This window comes from Xyrauchen texanus, chromosome 34 (genome assembly GCF_025860055.1).
Source record: "Xyrauchen texanus isolate HMW12.3.18 chromosome 34, RBS_HiC_50CHRs, whole genome shotgun sequence".
NCBI lineage: Eukaryota > Metazoa > Chordata > Actinopteri > Cypriniformes > Catostomidae > Xyrauchen > Xyrauchen texanus.
This window is the reverse complement of record NC_068309.1, coordinates 18639143-18655585: the sequence shown is the minus strand read 5'-3', so window position 1 is coordinate 18655585 and position 16443 is coordinate 18639143. Positions and strand designations below refer to the sequence as shown.

The 16443-nt window shown below is 36.1% G+C and overlaps 1 protein-coding gene and 1 pseudogene across 1 annotated transcript; one reads left to right on the top strand and one right to left on the bottom strand.

The window, feature by feature from the left end:
• Positions 1-374: 374 nt before the first annotated feature.
• On the bottom strand, positions 375-4413 carry ddias (DNA damage-induced apoptosis suppressor). Its single transcript, XM_052104697.1, has 4 exons — positions 4101-4413; positions 3760-3921; positions 2939-3044; positions 375-2852 (listed from the first exon to the last, which is right to left on the bottom strand). The coding sequence occupies exons 1-4, from the start codon at positions 4214-4216 to the stop codon at positions 1020-1022; spliced, it is 2217 nt and encodes a 738-aa protein (XP_051960657.1). The 5' UTR covers positions 4217-4413; the 3' UTR covers positions 375-1019.
• A 2078-nt stretch (positions 4414-6491) lies between these two features.
• LOC127627386 (DNA polymerase theta-like) lies at positions 6492-16328 on the top strand (annotated as a pseudogene).
• Positions 16329-16443: the final 115 nt, after the last annotated feature.

Below are 16443 nucleotides of genomic sequence, written 5' to 3'. Positions count from 1 at the left end.
AATAAAATGATCACATATTTGCTTGTCTTATCTGGATTATTCCTTTTATAAGAAAAATGTATGCATGTACAATAATGTAGTTGTGAATTTAATTTACATGGAATATAATTTTGGATGGACCCAGTCCACATCTTAATCAAATGGTAATACGTAACCTGTCCAGTGGTCTGAAACCAGCCACGTGTCACACTAAAGAAAAAAATCAAGAGGACAAGTGTGCTCTGAGACTAGTAGCAAGGCAACCATTCCATAAACATTTATTATTAGACTGGAAGTGTCACTTAATTTACAATTTATTAGACACATACTTCACTGCCATCAAGTGTTGCTTTATTTAATTTTTTTCTATTAACCTTTATTAGCTAAATGTACAGCTAACATAAAAATCAATCTTCAATCTAGGAACAAAATGTATAATAAGATATAAGATACAAAACTGAATTATAGTATATTAAGTTTCAAGAACACTTTTTTCCCCACAAAACTTTAATTGGTTGAAAATACAAGACATTTTACAAACCCTAAAACTACAAGACAATCAAAACAAAGTTTACAAAACAATATCAACCAGATCTACCCCATCAGTTAGCTTGTTGAAGGTGAGGGTTGTGCAGGCAAGACACACAAATATTTCTTTTATCATATATTTCCTGCATGAAAAACTCCATGTCCTCAATTCTCTCAAAGGTGAAAAGGAAGGGAGCCTGGATTTTGTCCTCATCCATTTCACCTTCATAGAAAATGGTGTCAATAAACAGGTCCCACATTGTTACGGCCAACAAGGCATCATCCTTGTACATCCTTATGACCTGTGGTAATTGAACTATCCCAGCAAAGTGGGTTCGGTTCTCCACCCAGTGACAGGCGAGCAGAATCTGTTTCATCACCGCAGAGTATTATATTACAAATAATACAAAGACAACAGTTTATTTAAAAATACATTTCATTTTACAATAAGTGTTGACAATTAAGATGGAAAGGCCTTAGTTCATCTAGTAAATTTTTCTCTTAATTCAAAATTAATTTTCAAAAAGATCTCTGGACCATTCATTTACATTTGCAGATGAACTACAACTTGCATACTGCATGTCAGACTCGCCTGGTAAACTTTCTCTAGAGCCAAAAACCTTCAACTGATCCAACTCAGACAATGTGACCTTGGGTATGCTCTGTGTGTTTTCACATGTTTCTCTCAGATCTGTGATGCTACTTTTAAACTCAAGATTAAGTTCTCTGGAGTGTAAAGGTTTTTGGCTTTGTCCAGTCTTCTGTCTAAGTGAGGGCCCATAATAAGACACTGGGGTGGATTGCAAACATGGCGAAAAAAACAAGAAGCCTGAAACTCCAGGCTCTGATGCACTGACATTCTTTGGTTTGTTTACTTTAGACATCTCTGACACATCCGAACAGTCCATGTCCGTGCTTTGACAAGAGGCAAACAAGTCGGCAGACCAATTGTACTTATCCCCATGCTCATCAAACATGCTCTGTTTCTGCTTGACTTTGCAATTTACAGAATGGACCTCAGTTTGTGCACGGTGCCTGAAATATTTGCCCTCTTCATGGTTTAGTGGACAACAAGCCACAGAGAGCCTGCTCTTGGTTAATCTTTTTCTTTGTAAAGTGAAATCATTTCTGTTAGGGGGATGTATTGAGCTCACAACGTCAGGACTAAAAGGCATATTTAATTCTGAGCAGATAATCTTTTTCCTTTTTCGACATGAAGAATTGGGTGTGCACAGAACATTAGGAAGATTGTTAGCTTTGTTCTCAATTTCAAGATTTTCTGGGCATTTATTTTCAATGTTCTCTTTCCAGCGTATGTTGTTCTCATTGCACATTGGTGAGGACATAGATGTTTCACCACAAAGAGGAATTTGTATGGTCTTTGGGATATGGTTTGTCTCCATGGAATGTTTAATTAGAGTGTGTCTGTTTAGGTCCTGAATTATTTGATCTGTTTTACCTAAACTGTGCATATTTGCAAGCCTTAGCTCATTAGAGTCAATTATCTCTGATATTGGAAATTCAACACTGATAAAATCATCTAAGCTATCAGATAAAGGTGCATCCTCAAAATCAATACATATATTTTGACCAAAATGACTGAAAAGTGATGCATCATATTCCTGCCCAGATATAGCACTTACTAGGCAGTGGTCAGATGTAGCTCTTTTGGAATAATTTTCATAGGACTTGGTCCCCAAAGGATATACAGGGTCACATACAGCAGAACTACTGGCATGTGCTGATAATTCAAACATATTCGAGCTTGAGGTAGAAGATATTCCATTACTGTTCTGTGTTTCATCTTTCAGTCCATCCGGTACACCATAAACATGTTTCAATTGATCAACATGGCTTTGATTTGACCACAAACAATTGTCAGTTAAAAATTCCAGACTGCATTTACATGTTCTTGTGTCTTCATTCTGTGGTGAAACAGTATTAAGATCATATTTGCTGAACTGTTGTAATGAGTCGTTATTTAATTCTTCCGAGATGAAACATAATCCAGGTGATTTCCATGTGCATGAGGGTGTGAATCCTCCACTGCTGAGTTGAGAATTCAACTTTGCACATGATGGCAGACTATAATCAAAGCTATATAGTTCACTTCCTTGTGAAATTTGTAAGTCTTTCTGTTGCGATAGATAGATATTTTTGGCAGATTCGGAATGGCGAGAATGTAAATTTACTTGCAAAAGGTTTTTTAAATAACCAATTACAGTGGATCCAATCAAAGTCTGACTTGGAGAAATTATTTGACAGGCCACTAACTGTCTAGATGTCAAAGCCAGCGAAGAAGTGTGGTTATCTGCCCACTGAGATTTGGCATCAGTATAAGAAACCTGTAACACAATAATTAATAAAATGTTTTAAAGAAATTGGGAAATGTGGAAACCACACCCAAAATTAAAGAAATAGGGAAACATACCTTTAACCCAAAAACTATACATCTTCCTATGAAGCAGTCCTCTACAGCTTTGATAAGCAGTTGTTGAATAGTATATGTACCATTAGGTTTCTCCAAATCAATAAATCTGCGAACAACAAAGTTTTACATCAGTGATGAATTAACAGAAATGATTATATAAAATCTGCATATGTTTATATCAAGAAAATGCTTAAAGGAATATTCAAGTTCAATACAAGTTAATCTCAATCGACAGCATTTGTGGCATAATTGTGATTACCACAAACATTTATTTAAACTCATCCCTCCTTTTCTTTAAAAAAACTAATCAAGGTTACAGCGAAGCACTTTCAATGGAAGTGAATGGGGCCAATTTTTGGAGGGTTTAAAGGCAGAAACGTGAAGCTTATAATTTTATTAAAGCACTTACATGAATTCTTCAAATAAATGCCATGTATTATTTGAGCTGTAAAGTTGTTTAAATCATCATTTTAACAGTCGGTTTAGGGTTTGTTGACATTACAATGTCATGACAATGAAGTAACAAAATTGGCAATAATTTTTCACAGAAAAGATTAGTTAGTGATTTTATCACACTAAAATCATGTTGTTGTCTTGTTGCTGTACTTTTGAAATAGTGAGTATTTTAACTTTTACGGATTGGCCACATTTGCTTCCATTGTCAGTGCCTCACTGGAACCCAGATTTTTGTGTGTGTTTTTTTTTTTAAGAAAAGTTGGGAAAAGTCCAAATAAATTTTTGTGGCAATCAACATTATGCCACACATTCTGTCGATTGAGCTTAACTTGTATTGAACCTAGAATATTACTTAAAAACCATACCTGTGAAGATCACCTGCAGTAATACCAAAGAAGGGATTTAAACAGCCACCGAATACTGTCACACCAAATATATCCTGGTTTTTGGACACTTTAAAAGACAGCCTGTATCTGTAGTCTACGTTTTGCAAGTCACATGTAAATCCACACCTAACACATGTAGCCCTAAAGAAAAAGTCTCAGAATTTAACATTCATTTATAATGTGCAGACAGATGTTTAAATACCCAGACTCGTGTAATAGCATTGTTATAACAACAGTAATTATACACAACTGTACTAACAGCAAAATAATTGGGAACAGTGCAGAGAATCTGGCCATAGGAACTGCATCAAATCACGTACCTTTTATTGGATTCCTGAGATAACCTGGACAGACAGCCTTTGCAGCATGGGTATACGAAACAAGAGTCTTGCAGAGAAAGTATTGTGCAACTCACCAGAGCTCTTGTGTTACTCATGAGTGCTTATTCAAACAACTGGCAAAAATCCCAAAACATTTAAGAGAAATTTCGTTATTCAGCCAAATCTTAACAAAACACAGGACACTGATTTTAAATTAGATATCTATTATCGGAATTAAATATAATGTTATTTAAAGAAAGGAATCTAAAAGAGATTATTCAGTAGGTTAACGAAAGATAAAGGCCAAACTTCCATAAACAAACTGCATTTCAAATACTAGGCGAAGATCTTCCTCGATGGTTTCTCCCTCATTCAACAGGGATCACAGCGCCATCTACAGTACAATATAAACGGCGTTTTCTGTGAGATCATTTAAGATCATTTTCATAAATTCAGGTTTCAAGTGTTAAAGCAAATGTATTTTTAAAGTCCTTTATTTTCAATACCACGTTTGATATTATGTACCACAGTCGTGCGCCTCGTTCATACGGCAGGTGTCAGTATTGCATAGTAGCTGAAATATAAAGCGTGTAATAGAAACATCAACTGTTGTCACGTTAAAAGTAAATCTATCTATCTATCTATCTATCTATCTATCTATCTATCTATCTATCTATCTATCTATCTATCTATCTATCTATCTATCTATCTATCTATCTATCTATCTATCTATCTATCTATCTATCTATCTATATATATATATATATATATATATATATATACAGGGCGTAGCACCAAATTTTGGGCCCTGGGTACAAACCATCTTGCTGGGCCCCTGTACCAAATATGTATGTATAGAAAACTGACTTCTAAGGGGCCCCCTGCCTCGGGCCCTGGGTACTCGGTACTCTTTACCCCCCAGTCCGACGCCCTGTATATATATATATATATATATATATATATATATATATATATATATATATATATATATATATATATATGTGTGTGTGTGTGTGTGTTTTCCTTTAACTTTGTGCTGATTTCTTAAACAGTGTCATTTAAAATACAAAGATATATTTACACAAACAAATCTTGGATGACCGACAAAGGAGAGAAGTTTCACGTACACGAGTTAAATAGTGTCAATAAATGAATTCATTCTGTGTTGGCTAAAATGAAGAGAAAAATTATTTATTATTTTGATTCACTGACATGAGTTTATGTATGTGTATAAGCGACGAGAGGTGCAGCTACCTTAACAAACAGTTTAAACTTTTGTTTTTACTCAGCTAAGGAAAATATGTTAATTTATAGTCACTGCATTTTTAAATGTGATTACGTCAGTGACAAGGAAGATTTCTTTGGGACAGCATCGGGTTGTTAAGAAAAAAGATAGGGTTTGTTGACATTACATTGTCATGACAACGAAGTTGGAAAATTTGCTATAACTTTACACAGAAAAGTTAGAAAGCAATTTTATCACACTAAAATCATGTTAACAGACATATTGTTTATTTCTTTTGGATATACTTTTGAACAGTGAGTATTTTAACGTTTATGGATTGGCCCTCATTTACTTTCATTGTAAGTGCATCACTGGAACCCCGATTATAATTTTTTTTTAATTGATTTATTTTTTTACAGAAAAGGAAGTCAAAATACATTTTTGTGGTGATCATTATTATGCCACAAATGCTGTCGATTGAGCTTAACTTGTATCGAACCCAGAATATTAATTTAAGATTAAATATGTTAAAAGTGACGTTTGAAGAAAGCAAAGAAAAATCAAGTTAAAAATTACGTGTGAGCAGACAATTTTTTTTAAATTAAACATTATTTCTGAAATTTTGGCATATTATACAAAAGTGTGAAAATATTAGGATACACAATTTTAGCTAAGTAGCTTTAGCTAGACAAAGGACTACTTTTATTAAAACAAATTTTGAAATGTAATTTCAATCACCGTCATTTTCACCACAGAATAAAATAATAATAATAATAATAATAATAATAATAATAATAATAATAATAAGTGCATTTACATACACTGTTGGATATTGTTAGAAGACTAATTAAAAAAAAAAGTAAGAGTGTGAAAAATGTTTTAATGAGAATTTACTTTCTAGGAATCCTCAATGCTAAAAGTTCCTGATGTTGAAGAAACACCCTAATGTTATATTTTCATATATATATATATATATATATATATATATATATATATATATATATATATATATATATATATTTTTTTTTACTTTTTACTTCATTGTGCTAACACTATAATCATTGAAACAGGATTTCTTAGTCAATTAATATGGCTGCATACTCCAAGTTCAAAATATTTAATTAGTTATTTTCTCTTTGGTACCCTAAAAAACACAAAGCATTCTTATGGGACGTCCTGCAGATCAGTCAGATTAACTTTTGCTCTCCAGTTGGGGGCTCCCTAAGCCTGTTCTGGAAAAGTACCAGAGTCTAGAAGTTCAGAGAATGTTTGAGAGGCAGGCCTTGGTGTCCTTGAGCAAAGGGTTGGAAGGCCAAAACTTGGTATATTCTGGTAAAGTCTGTTATTCTTGTTTGCCGAAAATACTTACTTTATCCTGTTTTGCATGCAAGAATAATTTATGTGGAGAAAATAATAAGATGTTTTATCGATCTGACAAATATTCTGTTGGGTGATTTTAAATGTGAAATAGAAAATAAATCTGATTTTACAAGGTAAAATCTTTATCTTTATCTGATAGCTTAGGTATTAACAGTAAATTAGTTATTGTGGTTATAATGGTACTTTCATCTGTAATTTCCCAATTTTGTCCCTGAGAGAATAAAAAAAAATAAAATTCTGTCTTTCTCTCTTCAGCTCCAACCAGTGCAGGGAAAACTTTGATTTCTGAATTATTAATCTTGAAGAGAGTCCTGAAACAAGGCCATGTTCATTCTTCCTTTTGTGTCTGTGGCATGAGAGATGTCAGCTATGTATTTATAGTTTTTTCTTCTCACCTGCTTGTTTTTGTTAGGGGTCAATATGAATGCAAAATATTAGATATTTTAAACCACCAATGCTGAAGTGTACTCTCAGCAGTACTTAATGCTGAGAGTACACTTTAGAGTTTAAGAGGAACTTGTTTGAGGTTATCCTAAAACACTGTACATACTGGGTATTTTCACCCAGAATTCAGGAAGCAGGGGTCAGAGTGGAGTGTACATGGGTAACACTTCTGCAGCTCATGGGTTTTCAGCCCTGAATGTTGCTGTGTGCACTATAAAGAAAGCTAATGGAGTCATTAACAGGCTTATTGAAGAAGACAAATTGGACCTACTTGGTAAAATTCAGACATGTTTTCACCTCTCATGTTGCTGTGTTAAGAAAATCTTGTAAAAAAGAAAAGTGCTTTCCACAATTGCAGGAATTGTTGTGGTCGATGAGCGGCACATGATTGGGGACTCTGGTCGTGGATATCTTTTAGTTAACTTTTGCTTACTAAAATCCAATATATTGCACACAAAAATGCAAGGTATGCAAGGTATGTTTAGGTCATAATGTGATGTTCAAGAAGACAACAATGCTCTAATTATCTTATATCTTAATATATTAATAAGTTAACCACTATTAATGCTGACAGTTAACATGTTTCCAATTTGAAGGTGCTCTGGCCTAGGGACTACTGTGGCTGTGCAGATTATTGGTATGAGTGCCACACTGCCAAACTTGGACCTTTTTGCCCACTGGTTAGATACTGAGCTTTATAGTACTAATTATCGTCCTGTGCCACTGATGGAGTGGGTCAAATATGTGTTGTCAGACAGTTCGCTCCAGCTCTTCTAGTGAGAGTTTGGAATATTTGTAGGTCTCTTTCCCAATTATTTTTTTTTTTTTGCAGAAACTGTATTGTATGACATAAGCTCTTCTTTGCCTTTTAATGTCAAGGTAACAAATTCTCTAAAGGTGAAGTGTGAAATTTCAGTACCATTGTAAAATCAACCTACAAATGTTTTACTTTTAGTTGACTGCATGTTAATCTAAGAAAAATTAGCATTGAAGAAAATTATACACATCAGCTTTAACATATGTTTAAATACAAATGTAAGATATTCCTCTGTCATTAGGGAGACGCTGATCACGTTGTCAGCCTCTGCTTTGAGACAGTGCAGGATGGACCCTCTGTACTGCTGTTCTGCCCTTCAAAGAATTGGTGTGAGAAGCTGACAGATAGCATTGGCAGGGAGTTTTACAATCTTCATCACAAAGGTTTGTTAAGAAATATGTGCCATTGTAGATGTTATGGTACAATTATTTTACACTCCCGATGTAAAAATGTGTGCTTTAACTTGATTCTTTTTTTTTTACAGAGATGAAGTCAGGCACTAGAGTGCAAAGTATTTCTCTGAACCCAGATGATCTCCAGGATGTGCTGGCCCAGCTAAAGCTTACTTCTGCAGGCATAGATCAGGTCCTCCAGTGTACTATTCCCTGGGGGGTGGCTTTCCAACATGAGCGGGTTATAGAGGGTACTTTTCGTCAAGGCTACATTAGAATTCTAGTTGCCATGTCCACCTTGTCCTCTGGTGTAAATCTGCCTGCTCACCATGTGATAATCAGAACTCCTGTTTTCAGTGGTCATTTGTTGGATATATTGACTTATAAGAAGATGGTGTTGATTCAGGTGAGATTGTGGTCTGTAAAGAAGCTGAGCATGTGAAGGGGTTGAGCCTCAAGGGTGAGGGTGTCACTACCAGCATGCTCATGGCCATCCTGGAGGTAGATATCTGTTTCTTGCATAGTTTGTTTAATGATTATGATAATATGAGTATGTATTGGGGGATGGGCTAATAAAGGCAATAGGATTAAGAAAATAAGAAAAAGTCAATTTTCTTGTTGTTTTTTTTCCTCCCCAATTTGTAATGCCCAATTCCCAAAGCGCTCTAAGCCCTCGTGGTGGTGTAGTGACTCGCCTCAATCCAGGTGGCAGAGGACGAATCTCAGTTGCCTGCGCATTTGAGACCATCAATCCACGCATCTTATCATGTGGCTTGTTGAGCGCGTTACCGCGGAGAACTAGCACGTGTGGATGCTTCGCGCTATTCTCCGCGGCGTCCATGCACAACTCACCACGCGCCCAACTGAGAGCGAGAACCACATTATACCTCAGCACGCCATGGATTCGAACTTCTTGTTTTAATTGAAGATTATCTTTGGAGGAGTTGCCAGCTCACCACAGGATGTGAGGATGTATGCCTCCTACACTCTGCTTGCAACCAGTATGGTAGCCATACAGCTTCATCAGGAGGGAACTGAACAGAAGTTCGAAGCAATGGTGGTATTTAGGCCTGTGGAGCAGCTGCTGGACAGTGATTTCATTCATATTCAGGAGGGCGATGGTAAGAAAACAAATGATACATTAAAAATGTGCCGTACATGTTTAAAATGTGTTATTTGTTTGTCTCACTTTCGAGAGGTACTGCCCCACACATCTAGGCTCTGCGACTGTCTTCATCTTTATCACCACCAGAGGCCTTTTGCCTCCAGAGAACAATGAAGGGATTTGTTTTTGAAAATGATCTTCATATCCTCTACCATGTAGTCAAAACTGTTCTGTATTCCACTCTTTATCATCTGAAGTACAGATTGTGTCTTTATATACAGTAAATAAAATAGGTTTTTAACAAAGCCTTATATGCCATACATTTCTAAGATAACACCTTTGTACGAGGACTGGACGACAATTGACTGGTACAAGTTCTTGTGTCTGTGGGAGCAGCTACCCTCTGCAATGAAGCGAGTGGCTGAGATGGTGGGCATCCAAGAAGGTTTCCTGGCTCACTCTGTTAGTGGAAATTTTATTGCTAAAACAGAAAAGCAATGCCGACAGATGGCCATACATCAAATGGTTCTGAGTATTTTCTGAATTCAGGGTGTTTCAGTAAATAAATGTTTATAATTTAGTAGTATAATGTCACTGGATAATGATAATATTTTGTCCTGCCGTTATTTCACAACATTGTTTTTTTTTTTTTTTTTTTACATGGTAAGTGAAGAACTTATTGGAGCTGTTGCAAAAAAGTTTGTCTGTAGCTGAGGACAGCTTCAGTCACTCCAAAAGTCTGTCTCAACATGTGCAGGTACAGTGGCATCAATTCATACTAAAGGCATATCAATATCAGAGTTTTTCAAGAGATTTATATCTAACAACCAGCCTATTTGGCAAAACATTTTTAGATTCAGAATCAGATTTATAGGACAAGTTCCACATAGAAGGAACAAATCACATATGCATACATACAGCACACAAATACAAGCAAAATCTCATATTGACGTCATGGAATAGTAATCCAACAAAGGCTGTTTGCGAAGGTGTGTGCACAACAAAGAAGTACAATACCCAATAAAGTAGACCTACCTACTTCTCCTAGTAGAAAGTTCATATTTTAATTTGTTTGTGCAAAACTGTACTCAAGCCATTTTTGATATATCAAATTTTAACATTTTAAGCATTGGCTTTATGTCAGTACCCCATGGACATGCACACAACAGCACCACTTCTTAAAGTTTACATACCATACTATGCACAGTATTCTGTTGTAATATTAATATTAGTTAGAGTTAATATTAAATATTTGCCAGGAATGGTTATAGTCTTATGTAATTTCCTTGGATGGCACAACCTGGAGCTGCTTCTATCCCAGTTCCAGAGTTGTCTGAGTTTTGGAGTTCAGACGGAGTTGTGTGATCTGGTTTGAATTTTTACTGAATGCCCAGAGAGCACGTAAACTCTACAGCTCTGGGTTTGTCACTGTGGAAGAAGTTGCCAAGGCCGATTCCTTTCAAAAGGTAACAGCAATGTCTTTGTTCAGTTTAAAAAGTGTATTTCATTTTATTTCATAATGTGAGTATTTTATGTCATATCTTTGCAGCTTCAAACAAGTAGTGGATGAGAGTGAGGTGGAGGCTCAGGAATGCAAGAACATGCGTTATATCTGATTCGGCAACAAAAAGGCCTTGACTGAAAAAGAGGCTGCTCAGCAGATTGTAGCTGAAGCCATGTTGCTCCTACAGCAGGACTTGGCTGTTCTTGGGGTGGAATGGAACCCAAACACCTCTCCCCAAATGGATTCCAGTTCATTTGAAGAATCATCAAAAGTAAATCCTCTACAGAACAAGTCGAGTCCAGAACATGAACGGGGCCAAACGGTGAAATAAGATCAAGAGAAACAAGGGCAGAACAGAACATATCAGTGTCACGGAAATCACTATACATTATGATGTAACATTTGCCCAGTGTCAGCCTGCTAAGAAGTGTGAACAACAATCAAGTGCATTGCACAAAGTTCTCAAATCCATTAATGTAAAAGACAAGGGTTGTCACAATAACCCGAACTTGGGACAAAATTCCAGTCTAAAGAGTACCTTTATCTCTGACACTGAGCAACGTTCTGTAAGTCCACTCTCAAAATGCAGAAGGGTGGATGTTTACGATAAAGCTGAAGCAGGACCCACATTAATTGGAGTAAAACAGTAACACAGTGAATTAATGACAACTGTTAATGTTCTTTGACCTAATTTTAAGGAACCTGAAAAAGACTGTAGAAAAATTTTAGAAAAGACAAAATTGTAGTCTTTCATTGCTGAGCAGAACCATGATATTGAGTTTCACTTATGCTTACCACCACAGAATGGGGAAGCCCTAAACATAACTACTGTATGCCCCTCAAATAAGGGAAAAAAGTGCATAACTAAATCGAAACATTTAAATCAAAGTGCAAATGAACTTCAGACTGAAAGTGATACTGAGAGTCAAGGAAACAAATCAGCAGTTTCAACCAGTCTCAGAAAGTTCAGCTACAGAGATGAGACAACAAGCATGAATGATAATGAGAATGTTCCAGCAGATAAAACCCATGGTTACAAATGAGTTTGTATGTAATTCTGATAAGTTTAGATCCCCTGACTTGTACACAAATTAATTGGATGTGTTTGGTGGTAGTTTACAGCTTGATACTCTGACTGAGAAAATGTTGCTTCAGGCGGATGGTTTTTCAAATGGAAATGCTAATTTAAACATTTTCAAGGAAAGTAAAAAGGAGGGAAACCATGTTGGTTTAGGAAGTAAGATAAGAAATAACAAACAACTATCCTCATTAGAAAATGAGAATCAGACCAAAAATATGTCTAAAGGAAAAGAGCAAAGCAAAGACCCAGTTTATTACCTCATCAAAATGGCCTGACCAAACAACATAACAGCCCTTGGCCAACTGAAGACAAACCCAAATATAAAATGACTCACTGACAGTCAGTTGGAGAACATTTAAAATTACAGTAATCAAGTTAATGAAGAAGAATCATGTGCAAATAAAACAGCTGACCAAAGGTCCACAGACCTCAACAGGAGCAGCCGCTTTTCATCTTGGATGCCATGGAGGAAGCAGCAAAGGAGGTCGAGAAGAAGGCAAAGAAGTTTGCTGAGGTACATACTAATTCAAATATCTTCTTCTCCAGAACTCAATCAGGAGAGGAGAGAATCTGATGATCAAGAAGCAATGCAGTGGGGTGAATCATCTTTCAACTTGTCAGAATGGGGAGACTCGATACTCATTGGAGAGTAGTACCTTGAAAAATTCAACAGTGATGTCTAGGGTTGTGAAGGCACAAGATTGGGCCCAAATGAAGCAGAAACGTCCACGTATACAGATTATATTTTGCCTAAACTGCATGTATCACAAAGCAATGAGCCTCATTCAAAAATGACATCTGAAAGACTTCTATTAAATGTTTCATTTCACATCAGCCCAGGAATGCAGGACATTTTTAATCAGTGATCTGATCAGTTTTCAACTCTAGCTAAGGCTCCAGGGCAGTCAAATGCAACTTTGGTGGATCATAATGTCCTTGCTGTTCATAAGGAGCAAGATGTTTTCTCAACAGCAAAAGCAAACCATGGGATTGAGCGGGAAAGTCCAAGAAGCTCCACGAAGATTTCAGGATAGTCCAGGCAAAACCAATGACACATAATAATGACCTTATTCCTCCCACACCTGTTTCTAAGCCAGTCACACCAAGGGTCAAAATGACAACCTCAGCTGTACAATCACCTCAATCACAAAAAATCAGCAGAGGTCTGAACTGCATACAAATTCCAAATCCATTATACAGAAAGACAAGCAACCTTTTCTGAAGACAAAATCTGTGTCAGAGTTAGAGACGTTTCTGGCTGATGAGGGCTTTGCAAGACTGTCCATCACTTCCTGCTTCTAACTCCTGCAGTCTAGAGTAATTTACCATAATTTATGTGGCAAATGAGGCATTTCCAAACATTTGTAAAGGAGTGGAAAACGAAGGAGAGATTTTTACTCGCTGTTGCCTGACAAGATAGCCTGAGAAGACAGCGACACTATGGGACCCGAGAACGTTATAGGTTGAAAATTTGAAAAACTTAGACTTTAGATAAATTATTTTGCATCCTAAATGAGTTTATATCCTTAAGTTTAAGAAAATGCAATTTCTTAAAGTTTATAAATGCATGTTATCGTCTGTTTGAAGCAACTACTTCTTTGAGGAACAAAAAAAAAAAGATGGCTTCCTTTTAAAAGGCTATGATGACCTTGTTGTCATTGGTGTATTAATATGCTGGGGAGCAAAATATGCACATTTTGTATCCCTACAACCTGCGCTGTCAGACACAGGTATTGACTGTCAATTGTAAACCTAAACTAAGCTCTAAATATATAATCTATAAATTTGAGTTTAAATTTACAAAGGACAACTTTAGCAGGAGACAAACCTTCGAAAGCCTTACCCTTTAAATTTACTATAACCTAACATAATGCTTCCTCTGAACACTTTTCCCAAACAGATGCCAATTTGGCTCCACCACCTCTTGTTGAGAATCTGACCGTTGAAGAAAGACTGAAGGAAATTCAGTCCTGCTTGGATAAAGCATCATTCTCAGATGCTGAGTGAGTGATGGTCAATTATAACATCATTCAGCTGTACAAGACATTTGTTCTGGCATGCAGGCTCACCATGAGAATATTATTGTGTGACACTGCATGCTTTTTTTGTTTTTAAGTTCCCATTGAATTAAAAAGAAAAAAGATTCCATGTAATCTAATTCATCCCTTAGTTCCCCTTAAATATAGATTGCATGATGGCTTCTAGATTCAAGCTCCAAAGAGCAAACCCTCCACAGCATGGTAACAAAGAGCTGCCATTGTGTCTCTTCTTGTCTTCAGAGTCATGATGCACCTCAGTAGTCTTCTTGAAAAGGATGGTTTCTTATGTAACAAGCATCATTTTACATTTACATTACATTTATGCATTTGGCAGACGCTTTTATCCAAAGCGACTTACAGTGCAATTATTACAGGGACAATCCCCCGGAGCAACCGGGAGTTAAGTGCCTTGCTCAAGGACACAATGGTGGTGGCCGTGGGGTTCGAACCAGCGACCTTCTGATTAACAGCCCTGTGCTTTAGCCACTACGCCACCACCACTCCATTTTAGCTTCTTGAAAATGTGTCTAGACACAACTTGTTGAGTTATGTTACTAATTATTTGATGTCCACTTTATTTGATTTGTAGATGTGTTCAAGACAGTGGAAATGCCCACCCAGTACTGCTTGGCTTTGTTGGAGCTGAATGGAATTGGGTTCAGTTTTGAAGAATGTGAGGCTCAGAAGCATGTGATGCATGCCAAGCTCAGCATCCTTGACTCTCAAGCCTATCAGCTTGCAGGACCCAGCTTCTCATTGACAAATCTAGAGGACATGGCCATGGTCACTCTCATCCCTCTCTTAAAATAGGGATTTCCAGACCTGGAAAAGACAAGAAAAATGTTTTGTGATTTAAAAGATTGTGAAAAAGTCACAGAAATTTCTATAGTGGATCTACATTTTTGTATTTATACTCTGCTCTAAAATATTTAATTGGCTAGAAAGTGCACTTTGTAAATGCAATTTCTATAAAAAGTTACTAGGAGAGCAGGAGCCCATGTAAAACTTTCAAAATAGTTCAGCACAACCAAGGTACATTCCACAGTCCAACAGATTGTCAGATTTAATAACTTTTTCAATCATTTAAATTTGTGGTATACACTTTCTAAATACACTACTTTTTTACCAGGATGTTTTGGAAAAGCTCAAACCATTGCATCAGTTACCAGGAGTTATCCTTGAGTGGAGAAGGATCACAAATGCTTTGACAAAATTGGTTTTCCCCTTGCAAAGATAGAACTCACAGTTAAAGATGGACAGAATACACCCAAATTCTCACTGACAAAGGTGTGAAGCATGAAGTGTAACCTTAAAGAGAACACTTGGAAATGTTCATCTTCATATTTCTTAGGACAGTCAAATGTATTTGAATGTTTGTATTTTATAGGGCGGGTGAGCTTTACAGAACCAAATATTCAGAATGTTCCAAAAGATTTAAAAATTCAGATGCCAACCTTAATTGAAGTTATCCATCACAGTGTTGTGCAAGAAAGACATAGTAGTCTTGCATTGTTTCAATGTTTTTCCCTCCTTTTTATTTTACATTTTAGGATACCTGTTGTTTTTATTTCAGGTGTAAAAAAAAATCAAATATTAATCGGCAGCTGGAATCTGTTTTAAAAATACCAGAGAAAGGGATACAAATTTCTGTGAGCATGAGGCATGCTTTTGTTCCTTATTCACTGTTGTCTAGGGCTAAAGTTTCTTTGCACAAATAGTAGTGTTTCATAATAGAGGAGATTACACCAATTTATTTATATTTATTGCTATTTGCACAGGTACAAAGCAGTACAGGTACATTGGAATTATTATGCATAAGTCAAATTTGATAATTACACAATAAAAACAATATTATACATACACACACAAAAAACAATATTTACATATAAATTTAAAATAAAAGATTATATAAAAACTCTGTCTGGCACAGCCAGTAAGATAAAAAAAATTAATAAATGATCTCATCTTTAGGATGTCAGTTTGCTTATACAATATTTATGCCACAATAACAATTTTGATTTATATAATTAATTAGGAGGGCTGATTCTGGCTGCAGATTACTCGCAGTTAGAGCTCTGTATCTTAGCTCATCTGTCCTGAGACAGGAGGCAACTCCATGTGCTCAACAGTGGTGCAGATGTGTTTAAAAGCATAGCAGCTGAGTGGAAAATGGTGGACCCAGCTTCAGTTGATGATAATCTGAGGCAGCGGGCCAAATAGGTTAAGCACATTTTAATTTAGAAGTTATCAATGTGAAACAGGTAAAGCAGCAGTTCACCATCACAGCTAAATGTTGTGAAGTATATATATATATATATATATATATATATATATATATATATATATATACATATAT

Excerpts from the sequence above, each read along its gene's own strand:
- ddias (XM_052104697.1), bottom strand. The coding sequence starts at position 4,216 with ATGAGTAACACAAGAGCTCTGGTGAGTTGCACAATACTTTCTCTGCAA. Across the intron at positions 3,922-4,100 it reads TCTCAGGAATCCAATAAAAG|GGCTACATGTGTTAGGTGTG; the intron begins GTACGTGATTTG and ends CTTTTTCTTTAG. Across the intron at positions 3,045-3,759 it reads ACTGCAGGTGATCTTCACAG|ATTTATTGATTTGGAGAAAC; the intron begins GTATGGTTTTTA and ends TGTTGTTCGCAG.